At 39.1% G+C, this 22,700-nt stretch overlaps 2 protein-coding genes across 4 annotated transcripts; one reads left to right on the top strand and one right to left on the bottom strand.

The window, feature by feature from the left end:
- The first annotated feature begins 585 nt into the window (after nucleotides 1-585).
- Nucleotides 586-18,939, top strand: eps15l1b (epidermal growth factor receptor pathway substrate 15-like 1b). 3 transcript variants are annotated; one of them, XM_082513704.1, is made up of 23 exons: nucleotides 586-834; nucleotides 1,278-1,319; nucleotides 1,470-1,559; nucleotides 1,660-1,707; nucleotides 1,828-1,923; nucleotides 2,101-2,166; nucleotides 2,275-2,400; nucleotides 2,500-2,559; nucleotides 2,641-2,925; nucleotides 4,097-4,254; nucleotides 6,658-6,823; nucleotides 8,141-8,226; nucleotides 9,665-9,737; nucleotides 9,986-10,147; nucleotides 10,639-10,836; nucleotides 11,683-11,847; nucleotides 12,115-12,226; nucleotides 12,374-12,513; nucleotides 12,771-12,831; nucleotides 14,220-14,305; nucleotides 14,579-14,645; nucleotides 16,070-16,194; nucleotides 17,392-18,939. In XM_082513704.1, exons 1-23 carry the CDS (start codon nucleotides 808-810, stop codon nucleotides 17,536-17,538), a joined length of 2,586 nt encoding a protein of 861 aa, XP_082369830.1. In that variant the 5' UTR covers nucleotides 586-807; the 3' UTR covers nucleotides 17,539-18,939. The 3 variants fall into 3 exon arrangements, with proteins under 3 accessions (XP_082369830.1, XP_082369831.1, XP_082369832.1); XM_082513705.1 differs by lacking the exon at nucleotides 16,070-16,194 and adding an exon at nucleotides 16,942-16,958 and having other exon boundaries at nucleotides 587-834; XM_082513706.1 differs by lacking the exon at nucleotides 16,070-16,194 and having other exon boundaries at nucleotides 588-834; nucleotides 17,392-17,506.
- A 1,084-nt stretch (nucleotides 18,940-20,023) lies between these two features.
- On the bottom strand, nucleotides 20,024-22,479 carry klf2b (Kruppel like factor 2b). The gene is made up of 3 exons (XM_082513707.1): nucleotides 22,125-22,479; nucleotides 21,005-21,917; nucleotides 20,024-20,874 (listed from the first exon to the last, which is right to left on the bottom strand). The coding sequence occupies exons 1-3, from the start codon at nucleotides 22,194-22,196 to the stop codon at nucleotides 20,699-20,701; spliced, it is 1,161 nt and encodes a 386-aa protein (XP_082369833.1). The 5' UTR covers nucleotides 22,197-22,479; the 3' UTR covers nucleotides 20,024-20,698.
- Between the last annotated feature and the right edge of the window lie 221 nt (nucleotides 22,480-22,700).

Raw genomic sequence — 22,700 nt, 5'->3', positions numbered from 1 at the left:
AACGCTAGTATTTGGGGGCCTGTAATCCATGTGTCTTTGGGTTAACTACAATTACACTTCACCTAAGAAAAAAAAAAAATATATATGTGTGTGTGTGTGTGTGTGTGTGTGGGTTCTGAAATGTAGTTCACAAATAGCCATGGAAATTATCTGGTGTGAACTTAAAAACTGAAAACAAAATGTGTTTGTAAAAACAACAGAAACATAAGTCTTCATAAAATTTGCCTGTTTGTATGATTTTTTGGTGTACCACATCTCGGAAAAATGAATGTGGGACTAAGGGACATCTGAAAAATTAAAACATAATTGAAACTATTTAGCGTCAATCCAGTGACTGCGTTAAACTGAATGTTTTTCTAATTCATTAGAGACCTTAAAGGACACTAAAGCTTGGATTTATGGGCTTTATCCACTCGTGTATGTCTTAAATTTCTGTAAAACAGTTATTTGGGGTTTTAATAGAGACGCAGCAGCGACGTCATCCCTGTAAGACCCACGTGTTGTCTGCAGCCAATGAAAATGTAAGACGTTGTAGGACCGGTGTTCTGACAAAACCCCGGCACTAGGGGTTAAAAAATGCCGTGCAGTCCCAAGTAAAGTTGGACACCTGCTGACCACACATGCAAACCATCCCAGGCATGAAAACCTCATTTCATTTTAATAGGATTCAAATTTGCGCAGTTGCTCTGCAGCTCTGACAAGGGCGCGGTGTCCACACCCACCGGAACCGCGGTCCCCGCCGGTCCCCAGGCGCTCGCGCCCGCTCCCTTTAAGGACTCTGTGCGCACTCCCGAGACACCAGGAGATATGGCGGCGTTCATGACTCTGAGTCAGGTAACAACTCCAAACAGCTCAAGAAAAGTAATAAAATTTATTAGAAAGCGTTAACATCTGACAGCGACAGCGGTTATGTGATCTGACTGCTTTAGGTCTTCATAAGATAGGATGAATATAAACTACTGTGAACGCTTTATTAAGCTTTCGCTGTCAACTAAGTTGACAGGGTTAGCTAGGTTAGGATAGCAAAGTTAGTGTACGCTTTAAAGGATAAGGAAAGCGACTGCTGGCGAAGACAGTAATGAAGCTAGTGTAGAGTGTGGTGTTGTTGAAAACAAAACACGACTAAGTGGCAACTAAAAAAAAAAAGATGGCCTTTACTTTATGAACTAACTATGTTGGAAGTTTGTTGCCATTGAAATTAGCCATTCGTTTTCTAGCAACTTAATTTAGTATATTTGATGCTTAATACACATTCATTTGTAATTTGTTTCCTTTAGTTATCAAGTGGAAACCCAGTTTATGAAAACTACTACAGACTGGTAAGGTCTACGTTGTTTGCTGTTGCTCCCCACCTCACTTCAGATCATTTACTGTGCATTCATCTCTGTATGATCTTTTATGTAACCCCATTCTTAAAGACACTTCTATCCTCTGTATCCTCCTGGTAATTTCCTCATGATTCTTTATAGCTCGACCCAGGAAACACAGGCAAAATATCAGCTGGCGATGCAGCTCAGTTTCTTAAGAAGTCTGGCCTGTCAGACAGCACACTGGGAAAGGTGGGTAACAGTGTCACCTACATGTACACACAACACACAGTCATGTATTTGACCTAACTAAAATCTTGTACCTTTGCATTTATTTATGTACGTATTTTAGATTTGGGATTTGGCAGATTCAGAAAGAAAAGGCTATTTGGACAAGCGGGTAACGCAGAATTTCTTTGTAAATTTGATGGTATTGTCGTGCTGATACATGCAGAAAAAACAGGATTTGTTCTGCTTTCTTCCTCTTTTTTTTTTCTTTTTTTCTTTTTTTTTTTTTTAGGGTTTCTTCATAGCTTTGAGGCTGGTGGCATCTGCGCAGGGTGGAAATGACATAAGTCTTCACAATCTCAACCAAAACTTAGCTGCACCCAAATTTGTAAGTTATAATTACAATTAATAATGATAATTATAAATAACTCCAAAGAACTGAATTAATCAATAATGTTATGGGAATTATTTCTGTGGATCATATGAAAACTTCATTATTTAGTGTCTTAGAAAATGATAAGTTGATGCATTTCATTTCACTCTATTTCTTCTTTTTTTCTTATAGAAAGATACAAGCAGCCCATTACTAACTGTTTCAACAACAGCATCTGATTCACAGTGGGCCATTAAGGTAAAATGTTATAAGGTTTCAAGAACTGTCATGAGGATATCACAGAAAAATGGGCTTGTCACTTAAACTTGAGTTGTTGTTGTTGTTGTTTTTTTCTTTATTTCCCAGCCTGATGAAAAGGGAAAGTTTGAGGGAATTTTTGAGAGTCTGTTACCTGTGAATGGCCTCCTCTCTGGTGATAAAGTCAGGCCAGTTTTGATAAACTCCAAGCTACCTCTGGATGTGTTAGGAAAGGTGATGTTACATGTCAAGTACTACTATGCAGCCTTTTTTTTTTTTTTTTGTAATTTTAACAGTTTGTTAAAATTGAGCACTTACTCATTGTTTGTGCAGATTTGGGACCTAAGTGATGTGGACAAAGATGGACACTTGGACAAAGAAGAATTCACCGTGGTAAACTGTGATTCTGTACTGACATATTATCTGGGTTCCCTTCTTTATTTGTATTAATTGGTTATACTTTCCATTTTACAGGCTTTGCATCTTGTGTATCGCACCATGGAGAAGGAGCCGCTCCCCACTAGTTTACCCGCTTCCCTTATCCCCCCTTCTAAGAGGAAGAAGACTGGGGTTGGACTTCCAGGTGCTGTTCCTGTGCTGCCTGCTCTGTCTGGCCTTGGAACTGGTCCAGCTCTTCTCAAAGAAACTTTACGCAGCACTTCTCCTCTGGTCAACACTACTCCCCTCGGCACTGCTGCTCTTTTTGGCTCCGGTGCTGCCAACCTTTCTCCAAAACAGTCATTTAAGTCCAGTTCTCCGGTATGTTGCCTCACATTGCTTGTGTGGACAGTATTATTAGTCGAAGATGCGCAAATGCCTCTTTATGGCCGTTGAGTCATGTGATTAAACCTAATATATAATATCAATGTAATGGACAGCACAGCGATGTTGCTTCAAAAAGTTTCTGGGTTTGGACCTCCTAGGGTTGGTCTTTGCGGAGGTTGCATGTTGTACCTTTACCTGCATAAGTGTTTGAGTCCTCCAGTTTCCTCCCACAGTCCAAAGAGAAACATATTGTGTCAATTGATGATTTTAAATTGGATATGTGCATACAATTGAAGCACATAATAAAGTGCTCTCTGAAGCTGATGTTGGTGGAAAGCACTTTAAATGATCATATCACATATGACCATGCATTTCAAACGAATGGTCACATGACTATTCGTTTGATGTAATGAGGGAAAATCACTACATTTGTTTATTTTCTTTTTTTTCTTGGTTCTCTCTACGTGTCACAAGGGCAGATTCTTAACTCTTAAACAAGCTAGGTTGCCATGTATTAACTGTCTTTTGTTGCAAATGGGTAGACTTGTTTTGCCACATTGTTCTGAGCATTGTTCAAAGGCCAACCTCTCTCTACCAGGATACAGCTTCAGGGATTTCAGTTTTGGAGAAACAGGTTTTCTTGAAAGTAACGAGTAGCAATACTTGTACTACCTTTGTACCTTGACCACTTGATCAGTTGTTATGTTGTTCTTTTTTTTTTTTTTTTAAATTCATGGCCCTTTCTGCTTCTTTAAACGCTTTATTTTATATTTTGTTTTTTAATAGTTTGTTTTTTTGACAGAAATAAAATGCAAGGTATGCATTTCATCTTGCATTTTTTTGCATATATTTTTTTGTATTTTTTATTAGCTTGATTAGTTACAGTTTTAATGTATTGTGTATGTTATACAGTTGTGTGAATGTTTGTGATAGGGCAGTGAGAAAGCATCCTACAAATGCAGTTCCATCTAGCTGAGGACTGTGTTTTTTTTGGGGGGGGTTTTGTTTTTACTGATCTGTTTTAACCATTTCATTGTGCAGATTCACAAATTCCTCTTGTTGCGTGAAGTACACCTGTCTGCAACGAAGAAGAACTGTGTGTTTGTTGTATACTGAATGCTGTGTTCATCATTTCATATCACACAATGTCTTCTGTTGTCTCTAGCCGGCGGTGAACTGGGTTGTACCAGTGGCTGACAGAGAGAAATATAAAGAAATTTTCAAGAACACGGACACTGACAATGACGGCCTCGTCAACGGCGGCGATGTCATCGAGCTCTTCATGAATTGTACGCTCTCCCAGACGATGCTCGCACAGATATGGTAAGACCACAGCTCAGACATATTTAGAGATTTTGTTTGTTGGGGCTTTTCTTTTTTTTTTGTATGTTGTGAATAACATGTTCCCAAAGCACTACAGTGTAAGAAAACACAAGCAAATTACATTTTCTTCATTACACTTTCACAGTGGCTTTTAAAATACAATAATTCATATATGGTTGAAGTGCAGACTTTCAGTTTTCATTCATAAGGGAATCAATAAAAGTATTACATTAATCATTATTAGGATAAAAATCCTTTACAGTTAATGACTGCCTGAAGTCTAGAACACATGGGCATTGCCATATACTGTCTCTCCTACATTGAAAACCTCCGCCAGGCCTTTACTGCAGCCACCCTTAGTTGCTGCTTGTTTGTGGCTCTCTATGCCTTAAGTTTCGTCTTCAGTTACTGAAAAGCATACTCTGTTGGGTTGAGATCAGGTGACTCACGTGGCCATCAAAGAATATCCAATTTCTTGCCCTTGAGAAACTATTCGGGCTCTTTTGCAGTTTGTGTTGCGTTATTATCCATTTGCACTGGGCACTGTGTTGCTTACACATTCATAAAGGTGTTTGATTGTATGTGTACCTCCTGGAGAGTGTTCTTGATTTGGTTATATGAAAAATGATGGGTCATTTCTCATAACCATAGAAATAATTCTGTCATCATGAACTTCGGGTGTTCCTGAGCTTTCATTAGCATTTCTTCTTATTAGGAGAGAACAAGTTTGTGGATTTGACCAGTCCTAAAATTGTTGCTATCTCTCTGATAGGTTTATCTGGGTTTTTATCTTAACGTGTACATTTAAAATCCACTGTGTTGGTGTCACAAAAACTGTTTCATTGTTCAAAAAGTTATAGACTTAACTCTTTTTGTTGCCATTGTGTTAAATTGGTGAAGATGTCAACATTTTCATACATTTTTACACTTCGTCCTGTTTTGATTCGATTCAGTTTTGACTCGGTCAGAAATATTATAATTCTGATAATTCCTCTTGGATGTATACTGTTGAATGAACACTCTAAACATTGTAAGTTAAAAATGCATCATTCCAAATTATTTGACTATTTCTGTGCAATTACGAAGGAGGTAAAAAAACAAACAAACAAACAAACAAAAAACCCCAGAACTGACACGTGTGAGACATTATCAGAGGTGTAAGCATCACAGCAGATGCCTTTGTGTCAAAGTAACTGAGGATAAAACAGAGAAAAATGTGAAGGAGATTTTCCAGGCCTGATCTTTTATAGCATATAACCCCCCTGAAAATATGCTGCAGTAGATCAAAAACTAAAGAAAACCACGAATCAACATGTGGACATTACCTGTACAAAGACTGATGCTGCTGAAGCAGAACAGAGCAAAGTTTCAGCGGTTTTATCGCTGTCGGAGGTTATTTTGGGGAGAGAAAAAATCAGAAGCTGACAACAATGTATACAACAGACTGGTGCATAATAGGCAAGTGAGTAATGCAGAAAATAGTTTTTTAATGGGAAACTGGTCTTGAAGTATAGAAGTATATTGGGCAGAGAGTGACGAAGCCTGCAGTTCAGAATCTGTCAGATGTCGGCTTTCAGCACCCGACATGTCCATGTACGAGCTGTCGGGTTAACGACGCTTTGTTTACATCTTTTTGCAAAATCCGTTTACCTGCTCTTTAATCATTTGCTGTTTTAGCTGTTTGGCAATTGTTGAAATGTTTTTGTGAGCTTTTAGCGGAGGTTCTGGCTTTTATGGCAAAATACATTTATATTTAAAAATAAATTTTAAATGAATCAATACCAGATTATTCAAATTAAAGTCGATTTGAACGGGAAGTCGATTTTTTTTCCTCTTTTTTTTAAAAATGCAAACATAGTCAGGAGGATTCTCCCAGATAAAGCTATATAGCACCATCTTGTGGCCACTTAAAATTAGATTCAAGAAGTTTATTGTCATATACACTGCAAAACACAAATGGTTACAATGAGCAATGAAATTCTTACTTTGCAAGTTCCCTTCACACATCTAAATACACAACTAACTAAAAAATAAAATAAACCTAAGAATAGAAAATAATAAAGTAAATTGAATGCTGTGTACGCAAGAGTAGGGTGTAGTTACAATTTTAAAAGGCAGTGCAAATATTAAAATTGTTTATATTGTATGAAGTTGTATTATAGTGTGTATATAAATGTTCAAATCATCTGAGTTCAACCAAATGACTACATTTGGTCTAGAGAAGTGGAACAGAAGTGTTTTTTTTTTTTTTTAATGATTTAAAGGATGCTCACTTAACCAGCATAAAATGGACCATTTGTCCGTGGTAACCACTCAGTGGGGATTTATATTTGTAAAAATTGCTGATATTATTGCTCAGAAGTATGTAATAGGGTGAGAAAAATGTCTCCTCTTCCTCCATAGGGGACTTGCTGACACAAAACAAACAGGCAAGCTGAACGAGGAGCAGTTTGCTCTAGCCATGCATTTGATCCAACAAAAGGTCAATAAAGGCATCGACCCTCCCTCTGCTCTCACTCCTGACATGATCCCTCCATCAGAACGATCTGCATCATCAGCTATGGGCTTTGTGAGTTCTGCCTATACCATATTCCAACCACTTCTTCATCTGTCGGTTTGCCAGTTTATTACAATTTCTTTCTTTTTTTTTTCTTTTTCTTTTTTTTTTAACAAAGTGCTTATTAAAAATTGCCTTCTGTGAGACCAGAACTTGGTTTCTTTTTTTAAGGTGCACATTGTGAGTAGTTGGGCCTTTGCCACAAGGTGGCGCTCTTGTTCTATTATATTCTCTCTCTCTGTTCCAAAGAGAAGGTGAACAATAATATGGGAACATTTAAAGTGCTGCCACCTGCTGTCATCATCACTGGCTTGACATTTTTTGATCTTCAAGGAAACGCAGCATAAGAGAATACAAATTCTATTATATTAAAGAGGATATAATAGAACAAATAATTTTTAATATGAGTAGTGAAATGGGGCCACTGTTAAGTGGGCAATCAAGTAAACCAGCATGTAACCTTTTATTTAAATTTATCTGGGGGGAAAAAACATGAATTACCATTACCAAGAAGTTAGCTTTTTATTTTTCAATGAGTGTAAAAGTAAAATTTAATCTGTCTGAACTAAGTGGGTTTAAGCTTGACTGCCAAGGTGAGGAAAACAAATCAGTTACTCCAGTTGAGCTTTTCAGACCAATCATGCTTTTATTATTAATATTATCAGATTAATGTCATCATGACAGTAAATTCTAAGAAACACAATTTAATTTAAATGCACTGAAATTCTGGGCCAATAACAACTTTATAAATAGGAAGTGAACCAATAGCTGATGGTGTTGGCATCAGCTATCAGTTATATATCTGTATCAGTTATATATCATGGATAGTCTCCTATTTCAGGTGAAACACGAAGCTTAAATAGATTATGTGTTGTCTTGGTCTGCTTCAGCAATTTTGCGAATTGCCCAATATTTTTGTTTAGGCTTCTTGATATGGCATGGGTCTGTTTAACAATGAACAGTCTTCCAAAATTTACTGTTGCATTGAATTCTTTTAAATAGCCTTGTGTGCAATTTATGTATCGTCTGGCTGGCTTGCTCCTACGCTAACTGTGTGAGCTGTTTGTATTTCCTTCCTCTGACTTTTGTTTCTTTAGACACAACAGCGGGGAGCACCTCTTTCCCACTGCATATCACTCACATCTTCCCTGACCTCTTTTCCCTCCTTGTACTCCTTCGCCTGTTAGAACAGATTCTTCGTCGTTCGCCTGTCCATTTCCCAGTCCTAATCAACTGTTTCTGTGCTCCCCTCCAGTCACCCTCATCATATCTTCTCTCCTACCTTTTTTCTCCTGTCTAACTCGTCTGTCTCAATGTCTCTCACCTCAGGACGGTATCGGCTACACAGGGTCGACAGAGCCGACAGGTATCAAAGAGCTGGATGACCTCAGTAAGGAAATATCTCATCTGCAGAGGTGAGCCCACTAAACCGTAACTAGCAGTAGGGACAGTTTTGTTTCGCTTCCTGTGAGGAAAAAGTAGACAAGCTTTTAGTAAGGTGATGTTCTAGATCAAAGTTTTTTTCATACTATTGTACTGTTTGTATACAGGATGCATTGTACTCAACAGCTGTCAACATACTTCTCACTGTGTAACTCTATACGGATTGCTGACAAACATGAAAATGAATTGCAGTAAATGGTTACAGTTGACTACACCTTTGTCTGTTTTTGGACTGTTAAATATATTTGTATTATCACGAGACATTTTTCTAATGTAATTTGGCACCAGGGTTTAATATAATCATTACCCCAAATGGCCCAGAGTATGTTTAATTTAAAAAAACAAAACGAACAAAGACCCCACACAAACAACATGTTGGGCAACTTGATTAACTGGCTGCTGGCCTTTTCTGGCTATTGACAGCAGTCCAGGAAGTCATGGTCATGAGTTAACATTTGATGTAAATAGTTTTTTCTTGCAGTCAGTATTTTCACCCTATGGCCAAACACTTGTGGTGTAAGAAGGAAGCAACTAAGAGAATGTGTCAAAGAATAGTGTATAAAGACTGCAGCGCATGGAAGGTGCAATCGTTCCATTAGCATTTACAATTCAAAATAGATTTGTGCATACTGTAAAATACATTTATAAGCCAATAAAAAGTATTAAAAATTCATCTCAAGTAACCTTTTTTTTTTTTTTAAACAGGGCACTTGATAACGCACCAACAGTGACATAGTCATAATGAATGTGCTGCAGAAGGACTATGAGCGAGTTTAGCCTCTTTTTGTTTAGTCTCGTTGCATTAGGGTGGCTTGACAAAACTAGAAAACCACAGTCAGAGATAACAGATATCGCATCACGTTAGCGGTTTCAGCATTCTTTGTTAAACCAGATATTTGGCTGCAGGCTCTGTGCACGTTCACGTAAAATGGGGCAGTTGATGAGTCGCTGGAGATCTGTAGTGTCCGTATAAATAAAATAAAATAAATACCAGTAAAAAGTAACACCGTAGCTGGAAATAACAGATGAAAGTAATTGTTGTGAATTGATTTCCATTTCAAGCACACAGAGTGCATCAGTTCACATTAATACATTTATTTTACTGCTCGGTGCTGATGCCCATTAGACCTCTAAAACGTTGAACTTTTTACATTTAAAACATTAAAGGTTACTAGGTGTGTTAATTTCTGTGACTTTTCCATAGCCTTGTAAAAAAGAAATCAATGTTGGCAGATCATTTTGATTGAATATTTTAATTCTGATTTCTCTTATCCATTATGTTGCCTGCAAATCTAGACAGAAAAATGAAACACTGGGTATAATTTTTGTCATTTGCCTGTCGTTTGTTGGTGAGTGATGTCCATTTTATAACCTCTCTGCCATTGTTTGGCTCGTGTTTTTCATCTGTAGAGACAAATTCATCCTGGAGCATGAGATCAGAGAAAAGGAGGAGGCCCTCAGACAAAAAAACAGTGATGTGCAGGTAAGACTGAATAAAATAAAATAATTTAGGTTGCCTGGTTAAAGTTAAGTTAGTTAATGGTATTCATGAGTAAATTCCAGTCCGTTTTATTCTACAATTTAAAAAGTTGTCAGAAATACTTCAAATCCAGCACAAATTGCATAATTTTGAGGGGAACTGAAGGCTTAATAACTCAGAAAAGATCATGCCTAATAGCTATACTTTCTGCAAACACATGTGCCTCTGTGCGGGTTTTCCTTGACCCTCAGGGCTTGCAGAATAATTTGGAAAGGGAGAGCAGCAGCTTGCAAGACCTGGAGTCCCAGAAGCAGGATGCCCAGGTACGCCTGGAGGAAATGGACCAACAGCGCTCCAGGCTTGAGGGAATGCTCAACGACATCAAGCAGAAGTGCCAGGATGAAACCCAGAAGGTTAGAGATGTGACACACTGAAGTGATGCGCATGTATTTCAGTTGAGAAATGTTATTGGGTTTTGTGTTTGGCTACTGGTGACAGTGGTACACATGCATTTGTGGTTTTACTGTAGTGTAATCTTTTTGGTCTAAGCTGATAATGGTTTGGTGTCAGTGCGATCTCGGATATCAGGCCAGATGTCAAAACATTGGTCATCTGAGGTTAAGATTTGTTTACATGAAAGTGGTGAGAGTTAGTATTTTTAAACACATTCACCACATATACAATAAGGTCTTTGTTTAGAAAGTCAGTGTAACTGCTTTAGAGGCAGCTGTGCATATTTGGCTTTTAGTTTGTTGGTGCAAGATGGATGTGGAAAAAAAAATATGTAAGAAGTGAAGCACTAATTGCATTTAAAAAATTTATAATTGAAATCTACAATTTCTAAATGAACAGCAAGCAGGATGTTGATCCTGCAGATATAAACTCCTTTCTTTTTGTTTGGAAGATTTCATCCCTGCATAGCCAGATCCGCTCACAGGAGACTGACCTCCGCAGTCAGGAAGATGAACTGAGTCGCACCAAAACGGACCTGAATAGAGTCCAAGAGGAGGAGGCACAGCTAGAGCAGAGATTGCTCTCCGGTCGGACTCAGCTGGACAGCATCATTAAGTCACTCAAAACCACCCAGGATGAGATCAGTCAGGTCAGTTCAGAGGGAAAGGCAACAGGTTACTTTAGGATGTTGTGCCACTTCAGACCACCAAGCTCCATAGTAGCATTGTTGGGATTAAAGATCAGGTTGGAAAGTGGGATAAAGGTCTAGATATCCAGTAGTACTAATAATAACACTTATACTAATTTATGCTTATCTACTAGTGAAGTTTCAACTAGTACGTGAAGTTAAATTCAAGTTTGAATTTAACTTGTTTTTATTTTCTTTTGTTTTTTTTAAATAATCATTTTGAAGCAGACGTTTACTCTCTTTAAAGGTACAAAACACCTAAACTGCTTACAGGCAGTTCAGTTTAGTGACTTTAATGTCTGGTGCATTCATCAGATTTGAGCACCATGTTTGTTTCTGTTAGCTGAAATAAATCCAGATTACAATCCTGCCTAAAAACGACAGCCAGCATTTCTACCCAAAAATTTGTTAGCCCCAGTTGATACAGATTTGTTATGCTCCCTTTAAGTTGTGGAATTATTGTATTATTTTTTTGTATTTTTCTTTTGAAGTCTGTTTATTTCATTTGGTGTCTGGAAACCGTTTTCTTATTTCAGTTTAGTTTTTAATATTTAAAAATGTTTCCTTTTACTTTTGATTTTCTTTAGTTTCATTTTCAGTTTTGGCTTTTTCTTTTGTCATGATACGGGGAACGTTTGTCAGGGCCAGAGGAGGTCACAGTATTTATATTGTCATAGTGGAAATTATTGGTTCATAGACAGTGAATGATTTAACCTACCTACCTTTGGACATAAGTGGATAGATATCAGTGTGGTTCTTTAGAAGCATGTTGGTATACTGTAGATTGACATTCTTTGTGCTTTTTAGGCTCGTGGTAAGTTGTCACTGATTCAAGAGAGCCAGAAAGAGTTGACCAAGACCATTGAGCAGTACAACAATGCTTTGAAAGAAATCAACGCAGGAAACTTGAGCAACCTGCCGGACCTAAATGAAGGCTTTGCTGAAAGGGAGGATGGAAGCTTCAGAAGTACGGTGAGGAGACCACAACTACCTATGAAGGATGATTCATTCACAATACAATTTTAGTCTAAATCCAAGAAACTCATTTTTTCTGTTCTCTAATAATCTGGATTCAGATTTTGTTTCCTTTGTCGTTTTGCTCTGGAGATGCTAGAGAAGTGCAAATGTACCCAGACTTGTAACGTGGAAGTTAATTTCTGGATATTTTCCGGGTACATTGGTAAAGGGCTTTACTGATAAGATTGTTGATGATTTGTTATTTTCTGGATGGTTAATCAGGAGGGCTCTTTAAAGTCAAGGATAGCCATGTTCAACAACAACAGTGCTGCCAAGGAGACTCGAGCAGACCCCTTCAAGATGGAGGATCCCTTCAAATCTGACCTCTTCAAAGGTGTGAATACTTCCTCAAGTCTCCTTATTTACTCCTTTTTCTGTAACGACTGTGGCTCTGTCAGCTGCTGCTTGCATTCAGTTTGTATCCCTTCTAATGAGCTTTTCTTGTTAGAGGATGTAAATGATGGTGGTGTCCTTTTTCTAGATCCATTTGGAAGTGATCCTTTCAAAGAAAGCGACCCTTTCAAAGGCACCTCATCTGAAGACTTTTTTAAGACAACTGACAGGCCAGACTTGTTTGGATCTGGAGACCCCTTTAGCAGAAAACCTGTACCTCCAGTCAAGGTATTGACCCCCCCCCCCCCCCCTCCCCCTCCCCAAGTGATACTACTTTGGAGTGTTAATATGGCTCTTTTAGATGCAGTGCGATTATTAGTTCCAAGAAGATTTTCTTTTTTTTTGTGCTTGTTGCAGATAAATGGAAAAGCAAACCAGAAAGAGATTTGTGGCGTGGTCATAGTGTGTACATTTTAAATGTGTTTGACTGAATTAAATCTCACTCTGTTTGTTTTTGTTTTTTCCCCTTCTTTTGCATTTGTCAGCCAAGTCCTTTTGGCAGCAGTGACTCCTTCAGATCAAACAGCCCAAAAACAAAGGACTCAGGTACAGAAGCAACATGGGAAGTCAAAGCACACTGAAAGAGACTTTAAATCTTAAATTATTAAAACCCAGAATAATTTGTTTGCACATAGCCCCAGAGTTCTTCAGTTTAACATTTTTTCAATTTCACTTTTATTAAAATAGCAACCAGCTCATACCAGCAGTCATCTCAAGAACTGTAACAATCTGATGATCCCCTTTAATTAAGTACTTTGAGAGGCAAAAAAAAAATCTTTTAACTTTAACAGGAAGAGGCCTCATGTAGCTAGTTTGTCGTACATAAGTTGGACAGGTCATATTTAAATATGTTACTCATCCTTCTCCATTTGCTGTTATTGAGACGATGATGTATGATCGTGTTTTCATGCACGAATCCATGCCGATTTCCACGTATAGTCATCCCTGTACTAATAAGAGCATATTTTCCAAGCCTTTTACTGAAAATATGACTCTAAAAACAGACATCTAAACATGAGAACTCTCTTTAGTTGTGAAACCCATCTTAAAAGAGTCTTTTTGCCCATTCTGGGTGACGTGTTAGATTTAGATTTTATTTTGGGGGGAGCACCAGGGGCAAACAATTTTTACTCACTGTGGCTTCAATTTTTCCTGTGGTTTTGGGCTATTTTTAGTCGAGTACCTACACATTTAACTACTGACCAACTAAAAATACCCCCCACCCCCTGGAAAAACAGGAGGCTAACCGGAGCCAAGCATAACAGAAACTCTGTGACTGCTGGTCCTTCTCTACTAGAATACACTGCCACTCCTTTAACCAGTTCCCTTCTGCCTCTGTCCTGTCTTTATACTTGCTGCTGTTGAACTGCTGTGCCTCTTTTGGTGCGGAAGTTGTTTTAAGTTGGTGGCTGCTGCTGGTTGATGCTCTGCCGTGCTACACGTGTTTAAGATGAACACAGAGTCGACTGTAGACCTGAGCTGAGTTACTGTGCGCAAAAGAAAAACACCGATCCTGCACATGAACGGGCCTTTTGTGGTCGAACACTCACAACAAACATATTCTCTTACGATGTTTTGTTTTTTCACGGTGAAAAAATGCAGGTTTTTTTTTTTTTTTCATTAAGTGGCATACTGCTGAGCTTCAAAACAAGCCAGGCATGGTTATAGTTAACAGGACGCCAAATGACGCCCGATGCATGCGTCAGGTTAAACAAAACCTCTGCTTTACAGTTTTTTTGTAAAATGTCATGGAAAATTAAACGGTCATGCCACATTGCCTCTTCTGAAAATAGAAAACAGGCCCTTTCAGAATAAGCAAGATGCAGAGAGGATTTTGAATGTGTGGTTTGGGGCTGAACTTCATTATAGTTTCTGGCTCTTTCCATAAATGTATTCAAATGTTCCAAATGCATTTCAATGTACTCTTGTCACAGATTTGTTTGGGAAAGCAGACCCCTTTGGAAGCAACTCTTTTGGAAGCAAGGGGGGTGGATTTGCTGACTTTAGTCAGATGTCAAAGGTAAGCTCTGGAGACTTGAAGTTATGAATCAGTTGCACCATAAAGCATAGTTTTCCACTAAAGCTGAAGAAAGCCGTGCTGTTAATTTAACTTTCATCGTGACTGAGGTCTTGTTTTTTGTTTTTTTTTTTCCTTCCAATTTATCACATTTCTGAAAAGGGTCTACCTTGTATAAGTCCAGAGGCTTTACATCTTAGCTGACATTTCTGTTGGGGTCATCGTTTTGTATACAGCTAATGGTTTTTCTTTTCTTTTTGTCTTGTGTCTGAGAAGAAGTCGGACAATCCTGTACTCCCAATCCCAAAGAAAAGTGTGCCTAAGAGGCCTGCACCTCCCTATGGTAAGCATAGAGTTTATTCATATGTATATCTATATAAAATACCATAAAACGTGTTTTTGATGAACTTGACTGCGCATGTGCAGGCATGGTGTTCATAACTAGGAAATAGAAATGGGTCAGATCTGCTAAACAGATCACACTTTTTTTTTTTAATATGCCAGTGATGATGGTACATTCTCTTTACTCATATGTAACTCAAAATAAAAGCATAAGAACTTTTGGGGGTTTTCACGGCGAGTAACCGTCCTGTGAAATAAGGATTTGATGCTTAATGGTGGTGGAAAAAGAAAAAAAAAAAGAAAAAAAAAAAGAAAAAAAACAACTTCCCTACTGAGGTGCTAGGGTGCTGAGAACATAATTTCTTCTTTTGATTTGGTAAACAGGAAAGCTGCTGGCAGAGATACGAGTCCTTTAAATGATAATGCTGTTATTAAGACTCTGCCGCAGTGATGTGTTAAGATATTCTTGTGTACAGGATGAGGAGCCTTGAGAACAACTTTCTCATCCTTTTTTTTTTTTTAGTGGTTTTGTTCGTGTTGTTTTTTTTATGCACATGTGAATTCACACATTACCTAGAAGCCATGCCCAGTACATGCCCTTCCGCTGTGACCTTGCACTTATTCTTGTAGCAGAAGCATCAGCCTGGGAAAGTTAGTGTTCCCCTTTACCGCACAGAAAAGGGTAGAGATGAGTAGAGACGTGCTTCAAGGGTGATGGGGAAGTGAGAAGTCCACTCTCACAAACCGTGGGCACTGTTGACTTTCTGTATTACAAGGACAGTTGCTCAACAGTTAGAACTTTTAATATATTTTTTTATTTGATTGGATTTATTCTTTTGCAGCTGTGTTGCAGCAGCATTTGTAAACAACTCTAATAATACTTGTTTTTCTTTTTGTTTTGTTTTTTCTTAATCAATTCTTTTTAATTTGACAAATCAAAGAATTAGTTTTTCGGAAAATTGAGCCCTTGAATTTGCAGGAGCAGCCTGTGCTGCATTGGTGCACAAAGTCCGTGAGATAAACAACATTCTCACTTATTAATAGTACCATCATTATAAGAAATGTGTGCTTACTGTACACAAGGGTGTGTCCATCTTTTACAATTGCAAGTTCCAAAAAAGCAACCGTGTGCATGTTTAAGCTTCACTGCATCAGTGAGCTGTACTGAAAAAGGTGTTAACCACATTTTTTGAATCAATGTGGCTTTCCCCTGGGTAACTACTCTGCTTGCATGAAGCTGTTGGCTTCCTGTGAATATTTAGTGGCAAAGTATTATGCGTTAGCCTTTAAAGTGTGAGTTCAATTTCCCAAGGGGGGTATCGGTGAGAAATATCTCTAATGAAGATGCTAACAGCAGCATTTTCTGTCATGTTGGGTTTTTTTTATATATATTATCTTATTTAAATGTCCTTCCTTCTCTGATAGGTTTGAGTCCATCAGAGCTGCTCCAGAGCGTTGGCTCCACAGCAGACGGTGCAGACTCTTTCTTTACGACACAGTCGAGTAAAACATCCAAAGATTATCCTATGGGTTTTGCAAATTTTGCATCTGTAAGTGTAGTGTACTTGCTGTAGAGTATATTTGCCTGCACAAGCTGCTGATCTCATCTCGATCGTTAGATTGCTGTGTTCAAGCCACAGAGGTGTCAGCTCTGTGTCATTGGGCCTCATTCTGTTAACGCCCCAAAAGCAGTGTGTTCAGAAGGCACTCAAAGAACTTTTGTGTTTACTGGCTGTTAACTAACAACTGACAGAACATGTGAGAGCTTTTCAACTGCTTGGTTTAGAAGGAAAGTAAATGATTGCATGACTGAGTTGGACAGTCCCTCTGCTAGTCTCTGTCGAGTTATAGATTGGCTCTGTGCACCTGGTAAAGGGGCTTGCATGCTTGCTGTCATCTTTGCCTTTTCCTTTGAGAGGAAGCGAGGATTTATAAACTCATAGTTGGCGAGTTCATGAACTTGCCTGGTCAGGTATCACTTGAGGAGCATTTTTCAAGTCTCGAAGTGCAAGCTAAAGGCTTATTCGCTGTCAAAGCATGATATGCCTCAAAGCAGAGAACAACAGAGTAAATCTCCCTCTTTATGTCCCACCTTCCGCTTATTTGCCATCTTGTATAGCCTAACGGCTGACTGTGCTCTCATGTGGAGAGGTGATGCATGGCAGCTTTTTGTGTCTGGTTTGTATCACTTGACATGATATGTATTTATTTTATCCCTCATGCCAGCATGACTGTTGTGAAAGGGATTTGTGGTTTTTATATCGAGCTCTGTGTTGTAATTTTTGTTTTTCTGCCAGGATCTGAACATGTTAAGGTAAGACTGTATAAAGGTGTGCTTTTCGATTCTTTGCATGTGAAAAACCTGTCGGCAATGCATAATCTAAGTAAAGTGATTCTCGAGCATAATTATTTTCCTGCATTCCTGCATCCAAACACAGAATTTGGGAAATGTGACCATTGATTTGTTGTAGTGGAGCAGCACCTTCTTTGCTGTCTTGTGTGACGTAAAAGTGAAATCTAATTGTCTTTAATTTGCATTCAATTTTTGATCAGTATTTTTCTATGTATCAGATCATTTAGCTAAATGATGCATTTTTTTGAGAATCAGCCCAACTAGAAACGCTTGATTTTTATTTATTTATTTTTAATTTTTTGCATATTTCTTCCTGTGTTTTGTCTGTTGTGTCTTATACGACTACATTCCTGCTTTTTATTGCGCACATCTAATGTTTGTGTCTCTGCTCCAGTTTGGAAGTGAGAGCGAGCAGCTGGAGTGGGCCAAGCGTGAGAGCGAGCATGAGGAACGGGAGAGGTTGAGGAGGCTGCAGCTCCAGGAGCAGAAGGACCTGGAGCTGGCCATCGCTCTCAGCAAGACCACCATGCCGAACACCTGAGCAGGCGTGCTCCAGCACAACTTTCTGTCCCCTTCACTTTTCCTTACAGCCCGCCATCTACAGGCTCGTGACAACAGTACCATCATTGGCCCGACATGACTAGCACCCCCTGTTACCAACTTGTGCAAGAGCCCAGTGTTTCTGCAGCTATGACTGTACTTGTGTTCAAATGACTCCACATTTAGCTACTAGTTAAGGTTCATTGCTCCCAAACTATGTGGAAACTATAATCAGGGACAATATGGAGGCACTTGATTTAAGCCTTGCTTCATCCTCCAAGAACATGGATTTAACGCAAGCCAAACCGGCAGGGTACTCGACTACTACAACCTATATCTAACTCCATATCTGGTTATGGCTAATCAGCCTTACCTTATCCAAATTTGTGGGGGCTTTTTTGAAGGTAAAATAACATTTTAAAAATATTTTTGTTTTATTTAGAAACGAATGCAGCTAATTTGTCATGTATGAAGTGAGATACATCCTAAAACTGTTTTTATATCGCTCAGAAAAATCACAATGAAAGTCGAAACATTTGCTCTGCTGACATTCAATTGACTTTTTTCAAATTTATTTTGTTTTGTTTTTATTTTGTTTTATTTCATTTTTTAGGAAACCTCTTCTTTTAGTGTATATAGTTATACGGTTTTATTTTGAGCTCAACCAAATAAAAGACAGGGGGAAAAAACTCCATTCCTGTCTTAAACAAGTTATGAGATCATCAGTAGCATGATTTAATTCTCATTTTAAATGCTACTGGTGTTTCTGGGCATTTATGCTTTCATAGCTAATATTTATATAAGTAAAGTGCATGAATTAAAAGAGTACTGGAATATATTGGAAATCCTAAAGATGCTAATGATACTCATTACGGTCTTCCTTTCCTGTGAACCCAGCTCTGTCCACTTGGAGCGCTCTTCCTCTGCGAACAGCTTGTTTGTCAGATAGATCATCATTGGTTGCATTGTTGTAACACCCAAATAGCTCCCTGCAACTAATGCCTCTATTAAATGGAGGAAGTGTAAACCTCTCTTGTTTATACTGGTGCTGTTACACCTTTTTACTACTTCTGCTATTCAGCCAAATCGACCTTTTGGATATTTATTATTTTTCATATGGATTTGTGTTATCACTGTCTAGTAATCTAGTGGGAGGACTTTTCTGCAAATGGCCTGAATTATTGCATCCTTGTAATCATACAAAACACTAATCAGGTTTATGTGGCACATAATGTATGCACTGTTATGTGGACATGCACAGAGTGACGGCGCCTTATTTTTCAACACGTTAACACTGTAATGTGTTATTGCTGCACATTATGTATATAATTTTGAGGTAAAGGTTTGAGTTGCTCAAAACTGTAAGGACTTTTAATTGAATAAAAGTGATTTTTAACACCAAGCACAGAGAGAGGTAGGTCTGATTTCTTAAATATTTCCACAACAGCATAAAAAGAAGTGAGTCAGGTGTAATTGCAAAATTAATGTTTCAGTGGTAAACAGAGAATGAATATACAGCAAGTGGCCTTGAGAAACCGGTGCTGAGCATTGCATAGACTTGTTATCTTGTTATGAAGGGGGGGTAGTTTAATTGTTCTTGTGATGCTTCTTTCTAAATCTAGTTCTTGAAGTAAAACTAGAGTGACTCGAACATTGATTGTTTTTATGTCTTAGAAGTCTGGTTTGATATTGGAACACAAAAAAGTGAAATGAGAACGACATATTTGCATGTACTGGGTAGATATTTTTGGCCCAGTGTGTGCTTCCTCTTTTTTCGTTTTAAAATATGATAAATTTCAGTGTGTTGATAAACGCATTTGAACTCTCTTTGCATTTGCGTTTTATTGCTGCAGGTGAATTTACTATACAAAGTAACTGAGTTACACTGATTCAATTAAAACTGTTTTATTAAGTTTTTTAAAAGACTACGCTTTTTAGAAAATGCCATCTGGCTTTTATATATGCACTCAATGCACTCTTTGATGCGGGCAAAACGACTGCTCACTGACACTATGCAGCCATAATGTGCACGGACTTGGATACTTTGAAACTGTAGTGCAGAGTGACTGTGTGTAATTGTAGTATTAAGGCTCTTTGATGTCCTACTATAATTTCTACCCATCAGAAAGGGAGTCTAAGGGCTCCCTGATGAGGGTTTGCTGTGCCCCTCTGTCCAGACGGCTCCTGGCTCTCTCTGTAATTATGGAAATGGAGTGTTTGTATTTATAGGCTAAGCCCACAAGCGGCTGCCCTTCTCTGTCTTGCAGCTGCAAAACATCACAGTGGAAATCAAGTGCTCGTGTTTTAAAATTTGATGTACAATTTAGAAGAACTGATGTGACAGTCCGCAGGTCTACTGCACCTTTTTACAAGCAGTTATGAGTTATGTTGAGTGGCTGGATGTATCCAATAAAAAAGAAATGTGTGAACAAGTGTAAGGAATGAGTAAGCACGCAAGCGAAGTAAAGACTTCTCAAGCCAAACAATTCAGTTCCATTTTTTTTAATATTTACAATAAATACATGATTTACAGTATAAAATCCAGGTACTTTTTTTTTTTTTTATATAAATTTAAGTAAAAAATAAAGCACAGGACATCAAGCCCTGATAGTGTACAGAGGGGCTGGAACCAAGAGTTTCACACTGAGATGGACAAAAAGCATTTAAAAAAAACAAAAAACAGTATAGGCCATTCAGACATTGAGGCAGTTTAAATAAAACATTGTCTTTTGTCTTTGCACATATTAGGCAACTGTATGTGCATTGCATTCCTATCAGCGAGAACATGTACTGCTTTTTTGGCCATGTCTTCTTTCACAAAGAGGTTTTTTTTTTTAGTTTTTTTTTTATACAGTAGCACAACACAGAAAGGCACTTTTGTGTCAAACACAGCATTCCAGTTCTGTCAAAGGAGAGTAGTATATACAGGGCCAGCCCCTTCTTGGTCTGCCTGCTCTAAAGCAAACAAAGCTTTTCTAAAGCTTAAACAACCAAAGTAGTACCAGCTACGTTATTAAACAATAACACTAAACATTTTTTGAATTCAATATCATAATATGCGTCTTTGGTCATGTGAGGAATATTTTAAATAAAAAATACAGTTGAAATCGTAATAATAATAACCCCTCCCCCAATCGCCCCGAGTCCTTATGTGGGTTACTTCACATGTGTCTCTTCATATGAAGGGCCAGGTGGTCAGACCTTGAAAAGGCGCGCTCACACAGGTGGCACTGGAAGGGTCTGTGTCCGGTGTGTTTGCGGAAATGACGGGTAAGCTCGTCGGAGCGGGCGAATTTCCATCCACAGCCTTCCCAGCTGCAGTGGTACGGCTTCTCACCTGCGTGAACAAAATTTGAAAAGAAGTTTATTAGGCTGTGCTGAAACGGCATTTTGTTTTAATCAATGCGCTGCTCTGTGCGTAACTGCGCACTTAAAAAAGATCATAGCATACTTCAGCTCAAACTTACCGGTGTGAGTGCGGAGATGTGCCTTCAGGTGCGAGCTCTTTGTGTAGGTTTTTCCGCAGCCTGCAAACGTGCAGGTATGCGTGGCTGTGCGCTTCCGTGGCCACGTGCGCCTGCCTCTTTTGGGTTTGGACTCCAGCAGTTCGAGGGGAGATGAGGGTGGAGTAAGCATCACCCTCTGTGCGCCCGGCTGCAGGCTGAGAGCTTCATCATACATGCCAAAACCAGCATGTGGAGCGTGGTAGGCCATCTGCATCTGTGGAGCCTGAGGGTGGTGCTGGAAAGCCACAGTTGTGTGATATTTCTGCTGAAAGTTCATGGGCTGGCATAACTGTCCCTGACAGTCCGAAACTCCCTGGTCATTGGGACTCAGCGGCGGGGTCATGTTGCTGGCCGCTCGGGGAGAGATGGCCACTCTTGGCTGCTCAAAGGACATCATGCACGAAACGTTGCCTTCTTGCTTGATTTTGCTGCAGCTCTGGGGCACCATGCCCATTACGGGACCATAACTGTCCATTGGTGGCTCTACTTTGATGTTCTCCGGGCGGGGGAAATGCGCCGTGCTGGCATAAAATCTTCCCTGAATGCTGGGGTTGCGCGTAATGCCATAGCTGTCTGTTCCTTCGGAGCGGAGTTGTTCTGTCATGAGGCTGGCGCCGTACGGGGGCGGTGGGGAGCGATGGTCGTCTGCTGGGAACGATGGCATAGAGTTTCCAGTCGTGTACATGTTGGGGTCGGCGGTGCCCAGATAGTCCATCGCGCTGTCTGAGCCAGTTGTATTGGCGAGAATAAAATCCAGATCCAAATAGTTACTCAGATCCTCGTCTTCCTTTTTGTTTTGATTGTCCAGGTTTTGTACCATTTCAAGCATGGACCAGCTCGAAGAGACCAGTTTGTCCATCTCTCCCTTCCATCTCTGTAGGAATGAGGAGAAAAAAGCAGATGAGAAACAAGCGACTGCAAAGTTTTTTTTAGAACCAAAATATATATTTTTTCGAAGCAAATAAATTATTCTTACATGATATTTATATTATTACAAGCAGAATCAAAATCACGGATATTTAAAAAAACAAACACACACAAAACACATACACACAATTGCGTGACATTGTTTCAAACTTACATTTTCCCAGGGTTTTTCTCTTTGGTTTGAGAAAGTCGAAAATGACGGTAGCATCACTCCGGATAAGGCCATCGTTGGGTAAAGTAATATAAGTTTCTCTTGTCAAAATCGTGCTGTGTTGAGCGGCAGCCGCGCAGGGGTCTGTGCGCCTATTTCACTGTCGCTTCTCCACAGTTTCACATCAAATACATGAACAAGTTTAAAAGTGGTAGGAGGTCCTCCGAACCTTATAACCCTATTCCGAGCGCGCCTGGCCAATTGTGAGAGCTCAGGAAACAACGTAAAGTTTGGTAAATTTAGCGCTTTATAAAGCAGCTCGTGCAGACTCACAGCTCACTTGTGTGTGACAGGCAGAGCGGCTCGCACCAAGCCTCTTTGAAAAGGGCGGGCCCTAGCTCGGCCCCTCCCACATTGTGACGCAAGATATTTGAAGTTTGTTTTTTTAAATGATAAACACACTGTATAGCAACCATATATACTTACGTAATAATCTAAAAAGAACAAGTACAGTGACAGAAACTGCTGGAGGCAAAGCCGCACCAGCAACTTAAAAATAAAGGCTGTCAGTACTCGAGT

Source organism: Aulonocara stuartgranti (assembly GCF_965226115.1).
Source record: "Aulonocara stuartgranti genome assembly, chromosome: 18".
NCBI classification, from domain to species: Eukaryota; Metazoa; Chordata; class Actinopteri; order Cichliformes; family Cichlidae; genus Aulonocara; species Aulonocara stuartgranti.
The sequence above is the reverse complement of the archived record's forward strand: the minus strand, read 5'-3'. Positions and strand labels throughout refer to the sequence as shown.